Raw genomic sequence first — 19,941 nt, 5'->3', positions numbered from 1 at the left:
ATGCCCCACCGACGGAGCCAGTCAGGCTAAGCTCCAGACTCTTGATCTTGCAAAAGGGGAACTCTGCAGTCATAAAACCACCACTTCCCACCCCTCAGTTCCTGGCGACCACCATTTCCACTTCTGGTCTTTATAATTAAGTGCCTCATATTAAGTGGACTTGGGCAGTATTGGTCTTCTAGGGACAGGCTTAGTTCACTCTGTGTAAGTCCTCACATTCCCCTCATGTTGTAGCATCTGACAGGACTTTTCTCTTTTGAGTGATATTCCACTGTATGGATAAACCACATTTGGTTATCCCTGCATCCCTCAATGGACACTTGGATTGCTTCCACCTTTTGGCTATCGTGAAGAATGCTGCTACGGACATGGCTGTGCAAGTATCTCTGCAAGACCCTCTTTCACTTCTTCTGACTACTTCCCCACAAGTGGAATTGCTGGGTCAATAGGTAAGTCTATTTCTAACTTGTTGAGGACCAGTCATACTGCTTCCCAACAGGGCTGCGCCATTTCAGATTCCCACCACCAGCACACAACAGCCTCGCCAACACCTGTTACTTAATTTTCAGGGTAGCCATCCTAACAGGTGTGAAGCAGGATCTCATTGTGTTTCGGATATGTGTTTCACTAGTGATTAATGATACCAAGCATCTTCTCATGTGCTTACTGGCCATTCAAATATCTTTTTTGGAGAGATGTTTATTGAAGTCCTTTGCCCATTTTCTAATTCAGTTCTGTTGTTGCTGTTTTTAGGAGTCCTTTATATACTCCGGGGATTACTCTTATTACTTTTTTAAAAAAAGATTATTTATTTATTTATTTGACACAGAGAGAGAGGCAGTAAGAAAGGGAACACAAGCAGGGGGAGCGGGAGAGGAAGAAGCAGGCTTCCAGCGGAGCAGGGAGCCCGATGCAGGGCTCAATCCCAGGACCCTGGGATCACACCCTGGGCTGAAGGCAGACGCTTAACAACTGAGCCCCCCAGGCGCCCCCCCCCCCGTATTACTCTTTTATTAGGTAAATGATTTGCAAGTATCTTCCTCCCATTCTGTGGGCTGCCTTTTTATCTGTTGACAATGTCCTTTGATGCACAAGTTTTTAATTTTGATGAAGTAACACAGATCTATTTTTGCTTTTGTTTCCTGTACATTCTTCGCACCACTGGTAAAATTCATCCAACTATATATAAAACTGTATTTCTGGTCTTTATTCTGTTCCAATGGTCTGTATGTCTGTGTTTATGCTAGTACCTACCGCCAGATTTTATACCCTTGGAAGCTGGAAATCTGGCCCCAACAAATCGAGTCCATAATATTATATGATTCCATTTATATAGCACATTGATATGACGAAATTAGAGAAGCGGAGAAAACATTAATGGTTGCTGAGAAGGAGGCGTTTTAGGCGGAAGGGAAGTGAGCACGGCTATAAAAGGGTCGTGAGAGATCTTCTGGTAAGCGAATCTTCTGTATCTTGATACCAGTTTCAATCTCCTGGTTGTAAGGTTGTACTGCAGTCTTCAAGATGCTGCCATTGGCATAAGTGGGGTAAACAGAACACAGAAATTCTCTATATTACACCTTACACGCGGATATAAATCTGTAATTATCTCAAAAAGTTTAATAAAAACGTAACTGTGGAGGATGCCTGAATTAATTAAATTGGCCTGTGCTCCAGTAGGGCTACCCCAGGGACTGTTAAAACTCTCCAGGTGATGCTGAACCATAGCCAGGGCCGATCCCGTTGCTCCTGGGGCCTCCACCTCATCCTCTCTGCACAGAACACAACTGTGGCTATTCTGGTACTTGTCAAAGGTTGGGGAACTGGGGAGACCTAGCCCACCACATGAACCCCTCCTAAAGACTGAGTGGGAGTGGGAGACCCCAAGAGGGATCACCTAGGGGGACAGCACCATCCCGGGAAGAGCTAGGAGGGTGTGCAGACCCACACAAGAAGTCCAGTGGACCTGGATCATGGACAGGAAGACCTTACCCAGGAGGGCACGTGCCCAGGCACGTGGCTTTGGCTCATTCCCTTGGTGAGGGGATGGTGGCATGAGGAGTAACTGGGATCCCAGCAGTCCAGTGCAGTGGGAGACCTCTTAGCCCAAGTCCTGATCAGATGTCTCTATACCCCTGGGGTCTGCAGACACCCAGCCCTGAGCCCTCTTGCCTCACCTGGGACTATGCGCCACCTAGCCTCACTCTCCTGATACCACCCAAGCAAGTTGGTCCACAGTACGTGTCCACTACACACCAGGGCACTCCCCACACCCCAAGGTAGGGCAAGACTCGGCCCTTGTACCACCCAGCCCCACCTCCCACCATTCGGAAACTGTAATGGAGGGGTGCCAGGCGGGCTCAGTCAGACGGGCAGGAGCATGTGACGCTTGATCTCGGGATTGTGAGTTCAAGCCCCATGTTGGGGGTACAGATTACTTAAAAATTAAATCTTAAAAAAAAGAGAAAGAGAGAAAAAGCTGTAATGGAAAAAGATCCCACATTTGATGAAAATAATAAATCCAAAACCAAGAAACAAATACAAAGCTAATATACCCCGGTCAGGAGGAAAACCAAAACATACCAGCGCACATCATAACCAAATAGCTGAGCGCCACTGATAAAATCTCAGAAGCACCTAGAGGAGAAAAAGACATGAACAAGAAACAAAGTCAGAGATGAGGACAAAATTTTCATCAAAAATAATGTGAGCCAGAAGACAATGGAAGAACATCCTCAAGGTAATGAAAGAAAACCCGTCACCCTAAAACTTTGTATGTGAAAGGAGACTAGGACACACACACACTATAAAATGGAAAGCAACAAACAAAACAAATAGGTACAGCAATGGGGAGATAAGGGGGATAAAACGAGGTACCAAAAACTACTCAACCCAAACGAAGTCAGGAGAATGGGGACAAAGAACAGATGACCAACAGAAAACTTCAGAATGGGAGTTTAAAATCAGCCATACTGGGGCACGTGGGTGGCTCAGTTGGTGAAAACTCTGCCTTCAGCTCAGGTCATGATCCCAGGGTCCTAGGATTGAGCCCCACATCAGCCTCTCTGCTCAGTGGAGAGCCTGCTTTTCCCTCTCTCTCTCTGCAGCTCTCCCTGCTTGCGCTCTCTCTCTGTCAAATAAATAAAGTCTTTTAAAAAATAAATAAAATCAGCCATATCAATATTAAAAGTAAACAGACTAAGTTCACCAGTTAAAATACTACTTAAGGGGGGGGGTGCCTGGGTGGCGCAGTCATTAAGGCTCTGCCTTCGGCTCAGGGCGTGATCCCGGTGTTCTGGGATTGAGCCCCACATCGGGCTTCTCTGCTGGGAACCTGCTTCTTCCTCTCCCACTCCCCCTGCTTGTGTTCCCTCTCTCGCTGGCTATCTCTCTGTCAAATAAATAAATAAAATCTTTAAAAAAATACTACTTAAGGGTACTAAATGAGAAAAATATGCAGCCAAGAATACTTTATCCAGCTAGGCTGTCATTGAAAATAGAAGGAGTGATAAAAAGCTTCCAGGACAAACAGAAACTAAAAGAATTTGCAATCACCAAACCAGCCCTACAAAAAATATTGAAAGGGGTCCTTTAAGCAAAGAGAGAGCCCAAAAGTAACATAGACCAGAAAGGAACAGAGACAATATACAGTAACAGTCTCTTCACAGGCAATAACAATGGCACTAAATTCATATCTTTCAATAGTTACCCTGAATGTAAATGGGATAAAGGCCCTAAACAAAACACACAGGGTATCAGATTGGATAAAAAAACAAGACCCATAAATATGGTGTCTCCAAGAGTCTAATTTTAGACGCAAAGACACCCCCAGATTGAAAGTGAGGGGGTGGAAAACCATTTATCAAGCTAATGCATATCAAAAGAAAGCGGGAGTGGCAATCCTTATATCAAATTAGATTTTAGGGGTGCCTGGGTGGCTCAGTTGTTCAGTGTCTGCCTTCAGTTCAGGGCATGATCCCAGGATCCTGGGATCGAGCCCCGCATCGGGCTCCCTGCTCAGCAGGAAGCCTGCTTCTTCCTCTCCCACTCCCCCTGCTTGTGTTCCCTTCTCTTGCTGGCTGTCTCTCTCTCTGTCAAATAAATAAATAAAATCTTTTTTAAAAATTAGATTTTAAAACAAAGACTGTAATAAGAGATGAGGAAGGACACTATATTATACTTAAAGGGTCTATCCAACAAGAAGATCTAACAATTGTAAATATTTATGCCCCTAACTTGGGAGTGGCCAATTAGTAACAAAATCAATGAAACACAACGATAACAACACAATAATAGTAGGGGACTTTAACACTCCCGTCACTGCAATGGACAGATCATCTAAGCAGAAGATCAACAAGGAAATAAGGGCTTTAAATGACACACTGGACCAGATGGAATTCACAGATATATTCAGAACATTACATCCCAGAGCTACAAAATATACATTCTTCTCAAGTGCACACAGAACATTCTCCAGAAGAGATCACATCCTGGGTCACAAATCAGTTCTCAACTGGCACCAAAAGATTGGGACTATTTCCTGTGTATTTTCAGACCACAGTGCTTTCAAACTGGAACTCAATCACAAGAGGCAAGTTGGAAAGAATTCCAATACGTGGAGGCTAAAGAGCATCCTACTAAAGAATGAATGTGTCAACAAGGAAATTAAAGAAGAATTTAAAAATTCATGGAAACAACTGAAAATGAAAACACAACTGTTTAAAATCTTTGGAATGCAGCAAAGGTGGTCCTAAGAGGGAAATCTATAGTGATACTAGCCTTTCTCAAGAAACAAGAAAAGTCTCAAATACACAACCCAACCCTAAACCTAAAGGAGCTGGAGAAAGAACAGCAAATAAAGCCTAAACCCAGCAGGAGAAGAGAATTAATAAAGACCAGAGCAGAAATCAATGAAATAGAAACCAAAGGAAGAGTAAAAGAGATCAACAAAACTAGGAGCTTGTTCTTTAAAAGAATTAATAAGATTGATAACTCCCTGGCCAGACTTCTCAAAAAGAAAAGATAAAGGACCCAAATAAATAAAATCATGAATGAAAGAGGAGAGATCACAACCAACACGGAAGAAATACAATTATAAGAACATACTATGAGCAACTATATGCCAACAAATTAGGCAATCTGGAAGAAATGGATGCATTCTTAGAGACATATAAACTACCAAAACTGAACCGGGAAGAAATAGAAAACCTGAACAGACCCATAACCAGCAAGGACATTGAAGCAGTCATCAAAAATCTCCCAACAAGAGCCCAGGGCCAGATGCCCTCCCAGCGGAATTCTACCAAACATTTAAAGAAGAATTAATACCTATTCTTCTGAAACTGTTCCAAAAAATAGAAATGGAAGGAAAACTCCCAAACTCATTTTATGAGGCCAGCATTACCTTCATCCCAAAACCAAAGACCCCACCAAAAAGGAGAATTACAGACCAATATCCCTGATGAACATGGATGCAAAAATTCTCACCAAAATACTAGCAAATAGGATCCAACAGTACATTAAAAGGATTATTCACCATGACCAAGTGGGATTTATTCCTGGGCTGCAAGCGTGGTTCAACATCTGCAAATCTATCAGTGTGATACACCACATTAATAAAAGACAGGACAAGAACCATATGATCCTCTCAATAGATGCAGAAAAAGCATTTGACAAAGTACAACATCCGTTCTTGATTAAAACTCTTCACAGTGTAGGGATAGAGGGTACATACCTCAACATTATACAAGCCATCTATGAAAAACCCACAGTGAATATCATATTCAATGGGGAAAAACTGAGAGCTTTTCCCCTAAGGTCAAGAACACAGCAGGGATGTCCACTGTCACGACTGTTGTTCAACAGAGTACTAGAAGTCCTAGCCTCAGCAATCAGACAACAAAAAGAAATAAAAGGCATCTGAATTGGCAAAGAAGAAGTCAAACTCTCACTCTTTCCAGATGATATGATACTTTATGTTGAAAACCCAAAAGACTCCAGCACAAAACTGCTAGAACTCATACAGAAATTCAGTAAAGTGGCAGGATATAAAATCAATGCACAGAAAATTAACAAATCAGGAAAAAACAGATGTTGGTGAGGATGTGGAGATGTGGATGGAACTAGAGGGTATTATGTTAAGTGAAATAAGTCAATCAGAGAAAAGACAATTATCATATGATCTCACTGATATGTGGAAGTTGAGAAACAAGGCAAAGGATCACAGGGACAGAGAGGAAAAATGAAACAAGACAAAACCAGAGAGGAAGACAAACCATAAGAGCCTCTTAATCTTAGGAAACAAACTGAAGGTTGCTGGAGTGAAGGGGGGTGGGAAGGATGGGGTAACTGGGTGATGGACACTGGGGAGGGTATGTGTTGTGTAAGACTGATGAATCACAGACCTATACTCCTGAAACAAATAATATATTTTATGTTAATTAAAAAAATAATACTCATCATACTAGATAAAAAGTAAGACCCAACTATAAGCTGTCTCCAAGAAATACACTTTAAATATGCTGACATACATAGGTTAAAAGAAAAAGAACAATTATACCTTGAAAGCGCTAATCATAACCGCAAAACAGATGCATTATATATCAGACATAGTGGATTTCAGGTTTAAAAAAAACACCAGAGATAAACATAAGGTCATCAAAAACCCAGCAATTTTAAATGTTTATGTACCCAAAACCAGAGCTGCAAAACACATAAAAGTTGACAACATTAAAGGAGAAAAAGACAAATCCACAATTGCAATTAGTGTTAGAGTTCAACATTCCTTTCTCCGTGACAGAAAAGTAGAAAGACAATCAAAAAAGACAGAGGAAACCTGAACAAGCCCATCAGACGTGACCTAAGTGCCATGTGTAGAATATGGACACCCAGACAATGGCCTAACACAAATGCTTTTCAAAGGCACATGGAACAGTCACCAAGATAAGCCATCATTTGGGCCATAAAACAAGTCCTAAATTTAAAAGTGTTAATACACAGAGTATGTTGTGTGATTATATAATGGAATTAAATTAGAAGTCAGTAATAAAAATATATTTGAAAACTACCCCAAGTATTTGGGAATTAAATAGACTTCTACGTAAGTCATAGTCAAAGAAAAAATCACAAGAAATCAGAAAATTCCTTTTCAGGGGCACCTGGGTGGCTCAGTGAGTTAAGTGTCTGACTCTTGATTTCGGCTCAGGTCGTGATCTCAGGGTCTAAGATCAAGGCCCACAACAAACTCTGTGCTGGGTATGGAGCCTACTAAGATTCTCTCTCCCTCTGTCCCTCCCCCACCCCCCACCGCGTGCTCTCTCTTCTCTAAAAAAAGGAAGGGAGGAAGGAAGGAAACCAAAGTCTATATAAATTAGAAAGGAGGAAGTAAAATTCTTTGATTAATTGCCTAGGAAATGCTTAAGAACTTAGAAATACAGGGGTGCCTGTGTGGCTCAGTCTGCTAAGTGTCCCACTCTTGATTTCGGCTCAGGTCATGACCTCAGGGTAATGGGATTGAGCCTTTCATCAGGCTCCACACTCAGCAGGGAGTCTGCTTAAGGTTCTCTCTCTCTATGGGCGCCTGGGGGGCTCAGTTGTTTAAGTCTGCCTTTGGCTCAGGATATGGTCCTGGGACCCTGGGATCGAGCCTGGCATCGGGCTCCTTGCTCTCCCTCTCCCTCTGCCTGCTGCTCCCTCTGCTTGAGCTGTCAAGTAAATAAACACAATCTCACACACACACACAAAAAGACAAACCCCCCCAATTTAAAAATGGGCACAAGATGTAAAGAGAAGGCAAAATGGCAATATGCACATGAAAAGGTGCTCAACACCATCACTGAGTAGACAAATAAAATGAGAAACACACAGACACCATCACACCTTACTAGGGTGGATTACATTTCAGACGAGTTACAATATCAAGTGTTTGCAAGAGACGTGGAGCAACAGGAACAGTCATACTGTGGGAGGAGTGTAAAATGGTACAATCACTATAGAGAATTTTTGGCAATTTCTTATAAAGTTAAAAACACACTTATAACCCAGAAATTAAATTCCTATGCATCAACCCAAGTGAAATAAAGAGGCACGTCCAAATAAATACTTTTACACAAATGCTCATAGCAGTTTTATTCATAAAAGCCAAATCTGGAAACCCAAATTTCTATCAACAGGTGGATGACTAACAAAGTTATGTCCATACAATGGAACGCTACGCAGCAGAGAGATACCCAAACACACAACTACTTGGTTAAGTCTTTAAAACATGCCAAAGCAAAAGACACACAGAATTACAAACTGTGTGGGTCCACTCATGTGAAGCTCTACAAGCAAAACTAATCTACACTGACCCAAAGCAGGAAGTCGGGACTAGGGTGGGATTAACTGGGAAAGGGCAAAAGGGAACATGTTTGGGTGATAAGAATGTTATTTTTCTTTATTCTAATAGTGGTTACACAAGTATATGGTTTCTCAAAATTCTGTACACTTTAAATAGGTGTTTTACTGTATGGAAACTAGACATCACTGAAGTTGATTGAAATTGTCTAGTAATATGTCTTCTGTACCATTTGAAACATCTCTAGTAATAAGGAGTTTTCCAGAAGATGTAGTACTATATGCTCCTCTTTATCATTTACCCCCTGAAGCCTTCTAGTGTTGCTGGAATTTAAGAACTCAGAATACGCCCTCACAGGCAACAAACAAACAAACTGGTTCACGTCATTTCAAAAGTGGTTGTTTTGGTTAATGTTGAGAGAAAAAAATCAGAGGCAGCAACTGAAAAGTTGGGTAGACCATTATCTACTATATACTACAGCTCCCCAAAGAGGCGTCTGCCTCGCCTCCCGTATCTGCAGATTCCTCTCCCAGGTCATCCTCTTCTCTAGCTGCCATGGCTCTCTCTCAGTTCTGGGGTCACCTCTTCTGTGAAGCCAGCCCAGATCCTCCACACCAGGTCAGTCACCTCCTTACCTATGCTCCTACACAATGTGGAACTTCTACTCCAGCACTTAACTCTGTGCAGTGATCTTTCTCTTCCCCATCAGAGCCAACAATTTCAACTGTTCCCTAAGTGCTCAGCGCTGGTCCTTCTACATTAATACATTTTCAGATAAATGACAAAATGAGCCAGAAAGCAGGGGAAATGACCAGAAGAGAGGAGGTCAATCATGGAACTGCTGAGACAGAAAACCTTGAGCAGTGCACTGGGATTGTGTGCCCTGAGCAGATTAGAAAGATATGCAGGCAACCAGGTGAAGACAACACTGCCCCAAAACAAGCAGACGGTCACGGGTGAGCTCTAAAGGCATAAATATGAAGCAAGCTAGTCTTCTACTAGCTATTGCTTACAACTTCTGAGTTACATATAAGCAGAAGACATCGAAAGTGCTGAGAGAGAAGATATTTCCAACAGACCAGTAAATTATACTGTTACAAAACAATGAAATCCAAACATTTAATTTACAGTAGGACAAAGCAAAAGAAAAGCCAATCAAACATAGATTTGGGTGTGTTTTATTGCCTTGCACTAGGTACCAGGGACACATAAATCAATCAACTATGACCAGGTCCTTGAGGAATTAGTAGTGTAATAATGAAAGAAATTATAGATAAAAACATGGTTTTGATATACCAAAGTAAGTGCAGTAATAGAAGTGCTCGCTAACAACACAAGCACAGAGGCGTAGCTGGCTGAGCCTGACATGATGCCTGAGATGGGTCTTGACTCCTGATGAGGAGTTAACCAGGTGTGGAGTGGAGAGCATTCAAACAAGGACAAAGAGAAGGAGGCAGGTGCAGCCTGGGTGAAGTGGGAACGTCGAGCAGTTAGTGTTGCTGCAGCACCAACCATGTGGCAGGAGGTTAAGCAGTGGGAGATGAAACTCAAGAAAGCAAAAGGCCTTAGAAAGCAGGACCAGGAACTTGGAAATTATCCTAAAGACAACCGGGAACCAACTTGTGGTTTTAAATAACAAAGGCCTTTCTCTAACTTGCTTTTTTGATCAAAATTTACCATGTGATATTCTTTTAAGTATTAAGATTAGATACATAGTTCTGCTTTAAAAGGGATTTTTAACTCGGGTGAATTGTAATTGTGCAATAACATACAGAAAACTTCTTTGAGACCTAGCCCCTCCCCCAGCATTGTTCCAGCTCAAAGTCAGTTGTCCAGTCACGTGGCTCTCCTGACGTCACACATTCGTAGTGGAGGACAGCAGCCCAGTGCTGCTGCACAGTGGTAGGTGACAGCCCACTGCAAAAGGAGCCCTGTCTAGGACTTTGGAAAACACGGACACATCCAAAGTCACATGAGTTAAGACTCATTCCACTCCCTTCTAAACATCACTCACTGAGCTAGAGAGTTATTATTTTATAAGTTATCTGTATGTTCCCCCTGACCTGCAGACTTCTCACCCAAATGTATGGCGGTCTTACTCAAGGGAAGTCCCTCTTGGTGAACACCTTGATTATTTTTAAAGTTTGGGGTTGAGTTGAAGTCTTTCCCATACTGACTACATTCATAGAGTTTCTCTTCAGTATGAATTTTCTGGTGTTGAAGGAAGTTTGACCTCTGAATAAAGCCTTTCCCACAGTAACTACACACATAGGGCTTTTCCCCGGTATGAATAATCTGATGTAGAAGCAGCTTGGAGCTCTGAATGAAAGCTTTCCCACAGTCCTTGCATTCAAAGGGCCTATCCCCAGTGTGGATTTTCTGATGTTCAGTGAGATGGGCTTTCTGGAGAAAAGCTTTCCCACATTCCTTACATTCATACACTCTCTCTCCAGTGTGGATTTTCTGGTGTCGAATAAGGTACGAACTCAGAAAGAAAGCTTTCCCACATTCGTTACACTCATAGAGTTTCTCTCCAGTGTGAATTCTCTGATGCTGGGTAAAGTTTGATGTCTGGCTGAAGCGCTTCCCACACTCATTGCACACATAAGGCCTTTCCCCAGTATGGATCCTCTGATGCTGAATAAGTTTTGAACTCCGAATAAAGGCTTTCCCACATTCGTTACATTCAAAGGGCCTCTCTCCAGTGTGAATTCTCTGATGTTCGATAAGGTCTGAGCGATGACGGAAGGCCTTCCCACACTCCTTACATTCATACTGTTTCACTTCTGTGTGGATCTGATAATGTCGAATAAGGCTTGAGCTCCTAATGAAGGATTTTCCACACTCATTACACTCATAAGGTCTTTCTCCTGTATGAATTCTCTGATGGCGAATAAGCAAGGAGCTCTGGCTGAAGCCTTTCCCACACTCCTTGCATTCGAAAGGCCTCTCCCGGGTGTGAACTCGCTGGTGCCGAACCAGGTCTGAGCTGTGATGGAAGGCTCTCCCACACTGCATGCATCGGAATGGCTTTCCTCCTGCATGCGCTCTCTGGTGCTCACCGAGGTCTGCATAGTGAACGAAGTCCTTCCCGCACATGTTGCACACATAGAGTCTGTCTCCAGTGTGAGCTCTCTGATGCTCAGCAAGGTGGGAGCTCTGGCTGAAGCTTTTCCCACACTGCTCACATCTGTAAAGTTTCTCCCCAGCATGAGAAATCTGATGTCTAACTAGGTCCGTGTTAAATGTGAAGCTTTTGCCACAAATCTCACACTGGTGGGCTTCCCCTTCCACAAGCTCTCTCTGGAGAAGGAGGTGGTTTGAGCTCAGAACTGGGCTTTCTCCTGATTTACTGCCCACCCGAGCTGCCTCTCCTGCTTGGATCTTCCAATGGGTAACCGTCACCCCCCTGAAACCACCCTCCTGAGGGGGGCAGCTCCGCAGGCTCTGCCCTTCTGGATTTCCCAACAGTCGTCCTAATCTGGGTTCAGGGAATGCCCCAGACTCAGAGGCAGGGGGCTCCATCACTGTAAGTGTTTCTGACATAGTCTTGGGCAGATTTCCATCCTCAGAAATTCAGGCTCTAGAGTCACCCTCTTGTCACAAGTTCCTAGGTCAGAATCTGAAATAAAGGAGAATAAGATCATCTTTTCCCTTTGTCAACAGACAAAAATCTGCTGGAGCAGGGGGCGGGGATTAAACACATCCAAAGAGTGGGAAGGAAGAGTATTTCCACTCACCACAGTTTTTACCTTCAGTGTGCATCTCAGCCACCTACCTCACCCACTTGAGAAGGCTTCTCTGGGGCTCCACCTCCAACACCCAACTCCAGGGACAGAGTGGCTGGGTGGTAGACAGAGAGGGATGTGGCTTGAACTCTTAAAAAATTAAGACTTATTTCCAAAGAAACACAAATGTACTGATCCTGCCACCTCTTCATTGTCCTCCTTTCCCTTTGTGCCCAGCTTAGATCCCATGTTCTATGGTATTATGTTTATTTTGGGTTATATATTATAATCATCCTAACTCCGCCTGCCCTTCCTCTATCATCCCTGCACAGGAAAACCCCAACTTGGGTTAAATTTCATTTGCTTCCCATTCTGTGTCTGCATCTATGCCAACTGAGCTCTCTCTACATTTACAACCCCTTCATTAATGGGGCCCTGACAGCCAGCAGCAATCTCTACACTTTCCTCATTCTCCTACAAGACCAGCCCTGCTTTGTCCTCTCTTCTCAAATACCCAACACTCCCTCCTCCCTCTCAGCTGATGCCCTTGCTTATCTCAATGAGAGAAGAAATGAGATGGTAATGTCAATTTTCTCCTACCCAATCTACCAACCCACCTGTCCATACCCAGACCATACCCTCCCTCCTTACATGCGTTACACTGTCCTTGATCCAATCTAGGGTGAACACCTCCACCTGGGCACTAAAACCCACCCCTCTCATCTACTCAACAGCACCAAACCTCCCCTGTACAAGTCTAGAGCTGTACATATGAATGTTCACAGCATTCATATCCACCAAAATAACCAACAGAGGGATGGGCAGATTGAGGAGTACTTCCAGGGAATAATACGTAGCAATGAAGAACTGCTATACAAAAGAAAAGATGAGCCTCACAGATTTATGTTTAGCGGAAGAAGCTAGGCACAGAAGAGTTTATGTTCCATGATTCTGTTTATATCAAGTTAAAAAATAGATAAAAGCAATCCATGGTGAGAGAACTGAGACACAGTTGACCTTTAGGGAGAAGATAAGGACTGGCAAGGAGTGCAAGGGCACTGGGCTGCTGGTGATCTACAGGGCACTCTGAATCTCACCAGTGTGTCACTGTGAAAAAGCTTGTTCAGTCAGGGTTATTTTACCTTACGGTTGCTGGGGTGCTCTGCCGAGCTCCCCTGCTCAGAGCAATGCCCACCCCTACCCCCCACCCCACCAGGAACCACCTCTAGGCAGGACTCTGCCTTCCCCAAGGTCATGCCCGTCCCCCAGAAGGCCCACCCCTGGCTATCCATTATTGCAGGACAACGCACCACAAAAACAGCAGCAGAAAACAGCACGTCTGTCATCTCACACCTCTCAAGGTCTGAAGTCTAGCCCAGTGTGACTGGGATCCCTGTTCAGGGTCACACAAGGTGTCAGCCAAGCTAAGGTCACATCTGGAAGTGCTGGGAAACCTGTTTCCAAACTCATTCAGATGTTGTAGAAATCAGTTCCCTACAACCACAGGACTGTCCCTGACTCCTTGCCAGCTGTCAGCTGCTCTCTACTCCTAGGGACACCTGTATCACCAGGAACAGCACATAGAACACCTCTCTGACTTCTCTGCCACCAGCTGCAGAAAACTGCTTTCCAAGGGAATGCACTATTAGGTCAGCCCACCTGGAGAGCCTTGCCACTCTATGTCAGCTGACTTGGGACCTTAATTACATCTACAAAATCCTTCCATGGCAGCTGGGAGGAGGTGTGTGTAGCTTAAGGGCCAGGAATCTTGGAGGGCCATCTCAGATACCTACCATGCCACAGCCAATGCCTGGTCAATCACAGCAACCTCGAGTGCCCTGGGGGCAACTCTAGTTTTATCTCAACCCCAAAGCTCCACTGGGACTGGCCGCAGCCTCAGTTTTGATCCCGCTATCCAATATGGCCTTCCTTACAGATGTATCACCTGAGAACTCTACACAGCTAAGTCCACTTCCATGGAGCCAGGGAGCTCCATCCAAGATGACCCCAAACAGGGGGCGCCTGGGTGGCTCAATTGGTTAAGCGTCTGCCTTCCGCTCAGGTCATGATCCCGAGCTCCACGTCAGGGTCCCTGCTGAGCAGAGAGCCTGCTTCTCCCTCTCCCTCTGCTGCTCCCCCTGCTCGTACTCTCTCCCCCTCTGTCAAATAAATAAAACCTTAAAAAAAAAGACTCTAATTGCCCCAAATCTGCACCAGTGGGAAGCAGACCCTGCTGTGTACCCCCATGAAGGGATGCCTTCCACACCCATTTCCAACGTGGCCATCAAGGGTAAGAACCTGTCTCTGAGGGCAAAGCTGGGGGCGGGATGGAGCAGCAATGGGAGCAGAAGCAGAGGGAGTGACCAGGTAACACGTGTTCTGTGGCCCCACCAGGGCATCCTTTCAACACATTTCTTTTTTATGTGAGCTAGAACTTGCATAAAGCACACATATCTTGATGAACTCCTTGTGACACCTGTTTAACCACCACCGGGCCAACACAGAACATTTATATCACCCAAAAGGCTCCCCCTCCAAGGGCAACCACCTCTTTTACTATAGATGAATTCTGCCCATTTAAAAAATTTCAATTAGGGGCGCCTCGGCAGCTCAGTCAGCAGACCATGTGACTCTTGATCTTGGGGCTGTGAATTCAAGCCCACGCTGGGCATAGAGCTTACTTAAAAAAAAAAAAAATTTCATTTAAACAGAATTATACATGTTTCTGTGCCTGCATTTTATTCGTCACATACCTGTTTTTTAAAAAAAAGTTATTTATTTGAAAGAGTGTACATGGACACAAACGGGGAGGGGCAGAGGGGGGAGGGAGACGGAGAATCCCAAGCATGCTATGCGCTGAGTGCAGCACCCAAAGCAGGGCCCGATCTCAAGACTCACAGCCCTGAGATCATGACCTGAGCCGAAACCAAGAGCCAGACTCTTACCCGACTGAGCCACCCAGGCACCCCAACATGTACCCATTTTTTGTTGAATTATAACACATACCATAAAACTCACCATCTTAAAGTGCACAACTCAGTGTTTTCTCGAATATTCCTATGACTGCAAAACCATCAAGACTATCCACTTTCAGAACATCTTCAACACTCCCCCAAATATGTACCTGCTTAAACTCAGTACTCCACCTGCGAAAGTCATCAACACTGCAGGCACCAGCAGCTCGTGCTTTGCACTGATACACAGCACACCACTGCATGAATAGGTCACAATTTACGGCTCACAAACACCTGAGTTGTCTGTGGTTTGGGGTGATGATTAAAGGTGCTGTAAACACTCCCGTACTTGTCTTTTGGTAGTTGAGGGTCCTCGTTTCTGCTGGGTGTATACCTGGAGTGACTGCTGGGTGCCAGGTCCCAGGTCCGCTTCACTTTAGTGGTCACCTGGTCCGGATAGTTTTGCAAACCCCATTGGGAACCAGGACAGCTGTGGGCAGCGATTCTGCCCCTTCTTGAGTGGGCGAGTCCATACAGTCACGCTCCTTTTGGTGGGTGCTGAAGACAGCATTCAGGGAGGCCAGGGCTGGCATGAGTTTAAAGTATGACTGTGTGAAGCTGCACTGGCACCTGGTAAAAAAAAAAAAAAAAGCCACACCCCACCCTCCGGGCCAGAGGAAGTAATTGGCGTAAGACAAAGAGTAGCCAGTGGGTAAACCGTGGCAGACTGAAGACTGCTCAGACTCTCTGTTCCCTCTGAGTGACAGAAATGCCACCTAAAATTTGAGTAAGCACATGGCCAGCCAGCAAATGACTACACTTCCTAGAGTCCCCTGAAGTTGGGTGTGACCTTGCGACTGAGATCCGGCCAATGAGCTGGGAATGCAAGGGATGTGTGCAGGGCCCCAAACTCTACATCCGCTCTCCCTCCCCACGGTGACACGCAGGTGAGGCAAAACAGCCAGGCTGCCACATGGCCTTGATGGCCAGAGCCACCTAGATAGGCAAAGTGGAATGAGAAGTTAAGTTTTTTGTTAGAAACACTATTTTCAATCTCTGTTACAGCAACTTGAATCATGCTTAAGTAATGATTAGAAACAGGCTGATTAGTAATCTTCCCAGTGATGAAAAAGAAAGAACCACACACCAATAACTGGCAATAAGGACAAGGAGCTACGCACAAGTCTGTGGCAGGCATTTCTGTCTGTATGAAACCTGCCTGCTATTTCATCTGCTGACACAGCCCCCTGGCGCAGCGACCCACCCAGCGGAGCCGTGACCCGTGGCACAGATGAGGCCTGCCTCCTGGCATTCACTGAGGACGTTTTCTGGAGTTAAAGGCTCAATAACCTGGTTTTTAAAAATCTTTCTGCTGCTTATAAAAATTACTTATTTTTTCAAGCTATAAGGTAAATTATGCCAATTGAGAAAATGGAAACAACAGAAAAACTGAAAAAAGAAAAACAAAATGACCTTTAACCCCACCACTAAGATTACCAGTGAACATTTTCCTCTGGTATTTTTCCTGCACCAGAATTTTTATGAAATCGGGACTATACCACTCAGTTGTACACCCTGCTTTACTTTTCTATCTTTTTAACCCTTAGCCGTTACAAACACAAGGTATGCGTCGTAAAAATATTTCAAATAATAAAGAAGTGTAGACAATACAGACAAAATTCAGACACTAGAATCCCCACCAATTCAACCTATTACCGCTGTTAGCTGTTTTGATAACACATGTTCATTGACACTCTGCTTGAAAAAATACAATCATACACATACATTTACCCACAGAAACTTGATTTTCAAAAGTAAAAATGGGATCGCACTACAGTCATCCATCTGCAACGTTTCCCCCGCTTATAATATATCCTGGCATTCCTCAAGTTTATCCACACAGATGTTAGCCTGGTTCTCTGAACGCTGTCACCAGCACAGATAGTCACTGAATCCCTACTCGGACCAGACACTAGAAGGAACATTCGTCCCCGTGCCTCTGGTGTCACAAGGAGGCATGTTCCCTGAGGTATTCTGCCCACTCACCTGACCCTTTCTCCTCCCCAGACACAGAAGGAGTTAGCAGAATGGAAAGTCTGGGCAAGTAACAGGCTGGAGCGCACAGCCTGTTCCACAGGGGCTCATGTGCTGCTCTGCCCCTCTACGCCGGCAGGGTCAGCAGAGCAGCCTCCGAGGGGCCCCAGCAACCTATGCTTCCTGTGAGCAAGCTCCTGAGTCTGTCTGATGCTCTGACCCAGCCTTTGCCCAGAAGCGAGGTGGCAGTCTGGCCATGTGCCTCACTGGTTCAGAACTCAGGAGGAGAGGTGGGAAACTGCTTATTAGGGCCCCTCAAACCCCAGCAGGCAGAGAGCTGAGCAACTGACTCGCACTGTCTCACACACTCCTCTAAACCTTCTAAGGCAGGTGTTCCCTCCATTATTTACTCTAGATGAGAAAACGGAGACTAAGAGAGACAGTTAACTGCCCAAGGTCGCTAAACTAGTAAGAGGCAGCACTAAGGTTCAAACCCAGGTCTACCTTCCTCCAGTGCCCATTTCCCCACTGTGGAAGATTTTTTCCCTTCCCAAGTGTCACCTATCACTTTTACAGGAACATATGGGGTATTATAAAAGTAAGCTGATAGTTTAAGCCTCATTTTTCTTTAAAAAAGGAAGGGCGGGTAGGATGTTGGGTTTTGTTTTGGAAGTAATATCTTCTGATTTTTATGTTTAAAAAGACTGTTGTACTCCTTGCCAACAAGCTTACACGTGTCTACAAGAAAATAGCTTAAAAAGTATGTGTCTTTTATGGGGCGCCTGGGTGGCTCAGTCGTTAAGCGTCTGCCTTCGGCTTAAGGCGTGATCTCAGCGTTACAGGATCGAGCCCTGCATCAGGCTCTCCCACTGGGAGCCTGCTTCTTCCTCTCCTACTCCCCCTGCTTGTGTTCCCTCTCTCTCTGGCTGTCTGTCAAATAAATAAATAAAATCTTAAAAAAAAAAAAAAGTATGTCTTTTAATGGTTTTCATAATTTTCCCCTAACTTCAGAGAGTTATACCTGGCCTGGCTTTGAATAAACATTTATCTGAACATCAGCCATCTGTCAGTGTTTGCTTAGCTCCTTGTTTTTTGTGAATTCAAACAAAATTGAATCGATACTTTCATTTAAAGAAACCTGAATGAAATGAACAAAAGGAAGTAAAAATACACCACACCTGTGATCCCACAACATACTGAGCAACCATGGCCCACCTTTCTGTTCTAACACATAGAATCTGCTGGATAAAATGTAACATGAAATTGTGTGAATACACAGTTGATGTTGAGAGAGATGGGGCAATCCTCCGTGCTGGAAATGAAGTGGGATCTTAACCTGGAGTGGGACCCTGTGAGCTCTGGGATGACAAGTGGGGGGAGTGCTCGACATCGACGTTAGGAGCTTTTTCTCCTGTGCACTGGTAAAGGACTCACAGACCTTGGCCCGAGTCACTGTCAGTGGCTTACAGCCTCAAGGAAGCAGGAAGGCTTCTGAGCTTCACCCTTGGGAATAACAAGAGCAAGGGCACCTGGATGAGACCCGGACCAGAGCTGCATGAGGATCTGACCTGCTCCTGCCACCACAGGGATAAAGGGCACTGAGAACCTGGTGTGTGTCAGTCACTAGGCAAGGTGTCTCGTTTCTCACTTTCTCATGTTCTCCTCACAACTATCCATGAGGTTCAGGTAGGTGACTTGCCTAAGGCCAAACCAGCTGCTGTCTCCTCCCCATCCCACCCCACTGCACTCTGGTTCCTGCTCCCAAGGATACTGCCCGCCTTCTCTCCTGACAAGTCCAGTGTCCTTTCACCAGTCGGCTTCCGTGACCCGAGGCAGCATGGACATGCCTGACAGCTCCTTGAACCACTTCAATGGCACCGCCGGGTTCTGGGTCGGAGGCTTCCCTGACCCTAACCCTAAGCCTAACCCTCCCTCTGGGTCATGAGTGTTGTCTGGGCCTTCTCAGCTCTGCCCTCTCTCCACATCATCCCCAAGACCTTTCCAGGAGTCAGGAATCCATCACCATCACTGCAAAGGAGGCTGGAGCCGTGTGTGCAAGCTTGTGAAAAAACACAGCAAGGATCTCTCTCCAGTTCCTCTCTCTTTCTGCCGTAAGAGAGACGCTGCGGTTACTGCTGGCATTAACATGCTACGTCAATAAGACAGAGAAAGGCTCCCTCTCTGCGGATGGGAGCAAGGCACCACCTGAAGCCTGGGGGACAAGGGCATCTCAGATCCTAGGTGGGCAAAAGACACTTATTTCTATCACTCGTCGGGACTGGGCCCCAGGGCAAAGACGGGATGGTGATGAGCACAAGTCTACAAACTGCCCGAGTTCCAAGCCCGGCTCCAGCTAACATTCCTGGGGAACCTCAGGCCGAGGATCCCGCGGCCATGACGTAACCGGTGTGTGAGGGGGTAACAGGTCCCCGACTTCGGCGGACTCAACCACTGGGATTGATAAAGACTTCTAGGGGAAAGGGAGCCTTTAGGAAAGCGCCAGAACAGCGCAGCCAACCCCCTCTCGCACCTGAGAATTCTTCGGGCCCAAGGTCTGGAAGGCAATCTGTTCCTCCCAATTCCCTTCCCACCCCCACCCCCGGGCACCTCTCCTCCCGCACCAGGGGCTCCATATCCCGGCCCCTCTGCCGTGATCGTCTGGAGCGCTCCTTCGGGCTCCAGACACAGGAGGCAGGCCCGGAGCAAACAGCAGCGCTGCCCGCACCCGTACTCGTCACCTCCGCCCCGCAGCTCGGCCCAGAGGGGCTGCGAGCAGCAGAAGTGAGACGCCAGGAGCTGGGACCAGGCGCTCGGCGGCGTGGGCGCGCGTCCCCGGGCGCCGAGCGTCCGCGCCCTGGGAGCTCCCTGCGGAGACGAGGTGCGGGCCGGC

At 45.6% G+C, this 19,941-nt stretch overlaps 1 protein-coding gene across 3 annotated transcripts; it reads right to left on the bottom strand.

The window, feature by feature from the left end:
- Positions 1–946: 946 nt before the first annotated feature.
- Positions 947–19,935, bottom strand: ZNF623 (zinc finger protein 623). Of its 3 annotated transcripts, none has more exons than XR_004627967.1 (3): positions 15,412–19,935; positions 2,584–2,637; positions 947–1,527 (listed from the first exon to the last, which is right to left on the bottom strand). XR_004627967.1 is itself a non-coding variant. In XM_019802687.2 (3 exons), exon 3 carries the CDS (start codon positions 11,879–11,881, stop codon positions 10,370–10,372), a length of 1,512 nt encoding a protein of 503 aa, XP_019658246.1. In that variant the 5' UTR covers positions 11,882–11,957; positions 12,114–12,178; positions 15,412–19,932; the 3' UTR covers positions 8,099–10,369. The 3 variants fall into 3 exon arrangements, 2 of the variants coding, with proteins under 2 accessions (XP_019658246.1, XP_019658245.1); XM_019802687.2 differs by lacking the exons at positions 947–1,527; positions 2,584–2,637 and adding exons at positions 8,099–11,957; positions 12,114–12,178 and having other exon boundaries at positions 15,412–19,932; XM_019802686.2 differs by lacking the exons at positions 947–1,527; positions 2,584–2,637 and adding an exon at positions 8,099–11,957 and having other exon boundaries at positions 15,412–19,932.
- Between the last annotated feature and the right edge of the window lie 6 nt (positions 19,936–19,941).

Source organism: Ailuropoda melanoleuca, chromosome 9, assembly GCF_002007445.2.
Source record: "Ailuropoda melanoleuca isolate Jingjing chromosome 9, ASM200744v2, whole genome shotgun sequence".
Lineage (NCBI taxonomy): Eukaryota > Metazoa > Chordata > Mammalia > Carnivora > Ursidae > Ailuropoda > Ailuropoda melanoleuca.
Note: the sequence above shows the minus strand (reverse complement) of the source record. Positions and strands in the feature narration are given on the sequence as shown.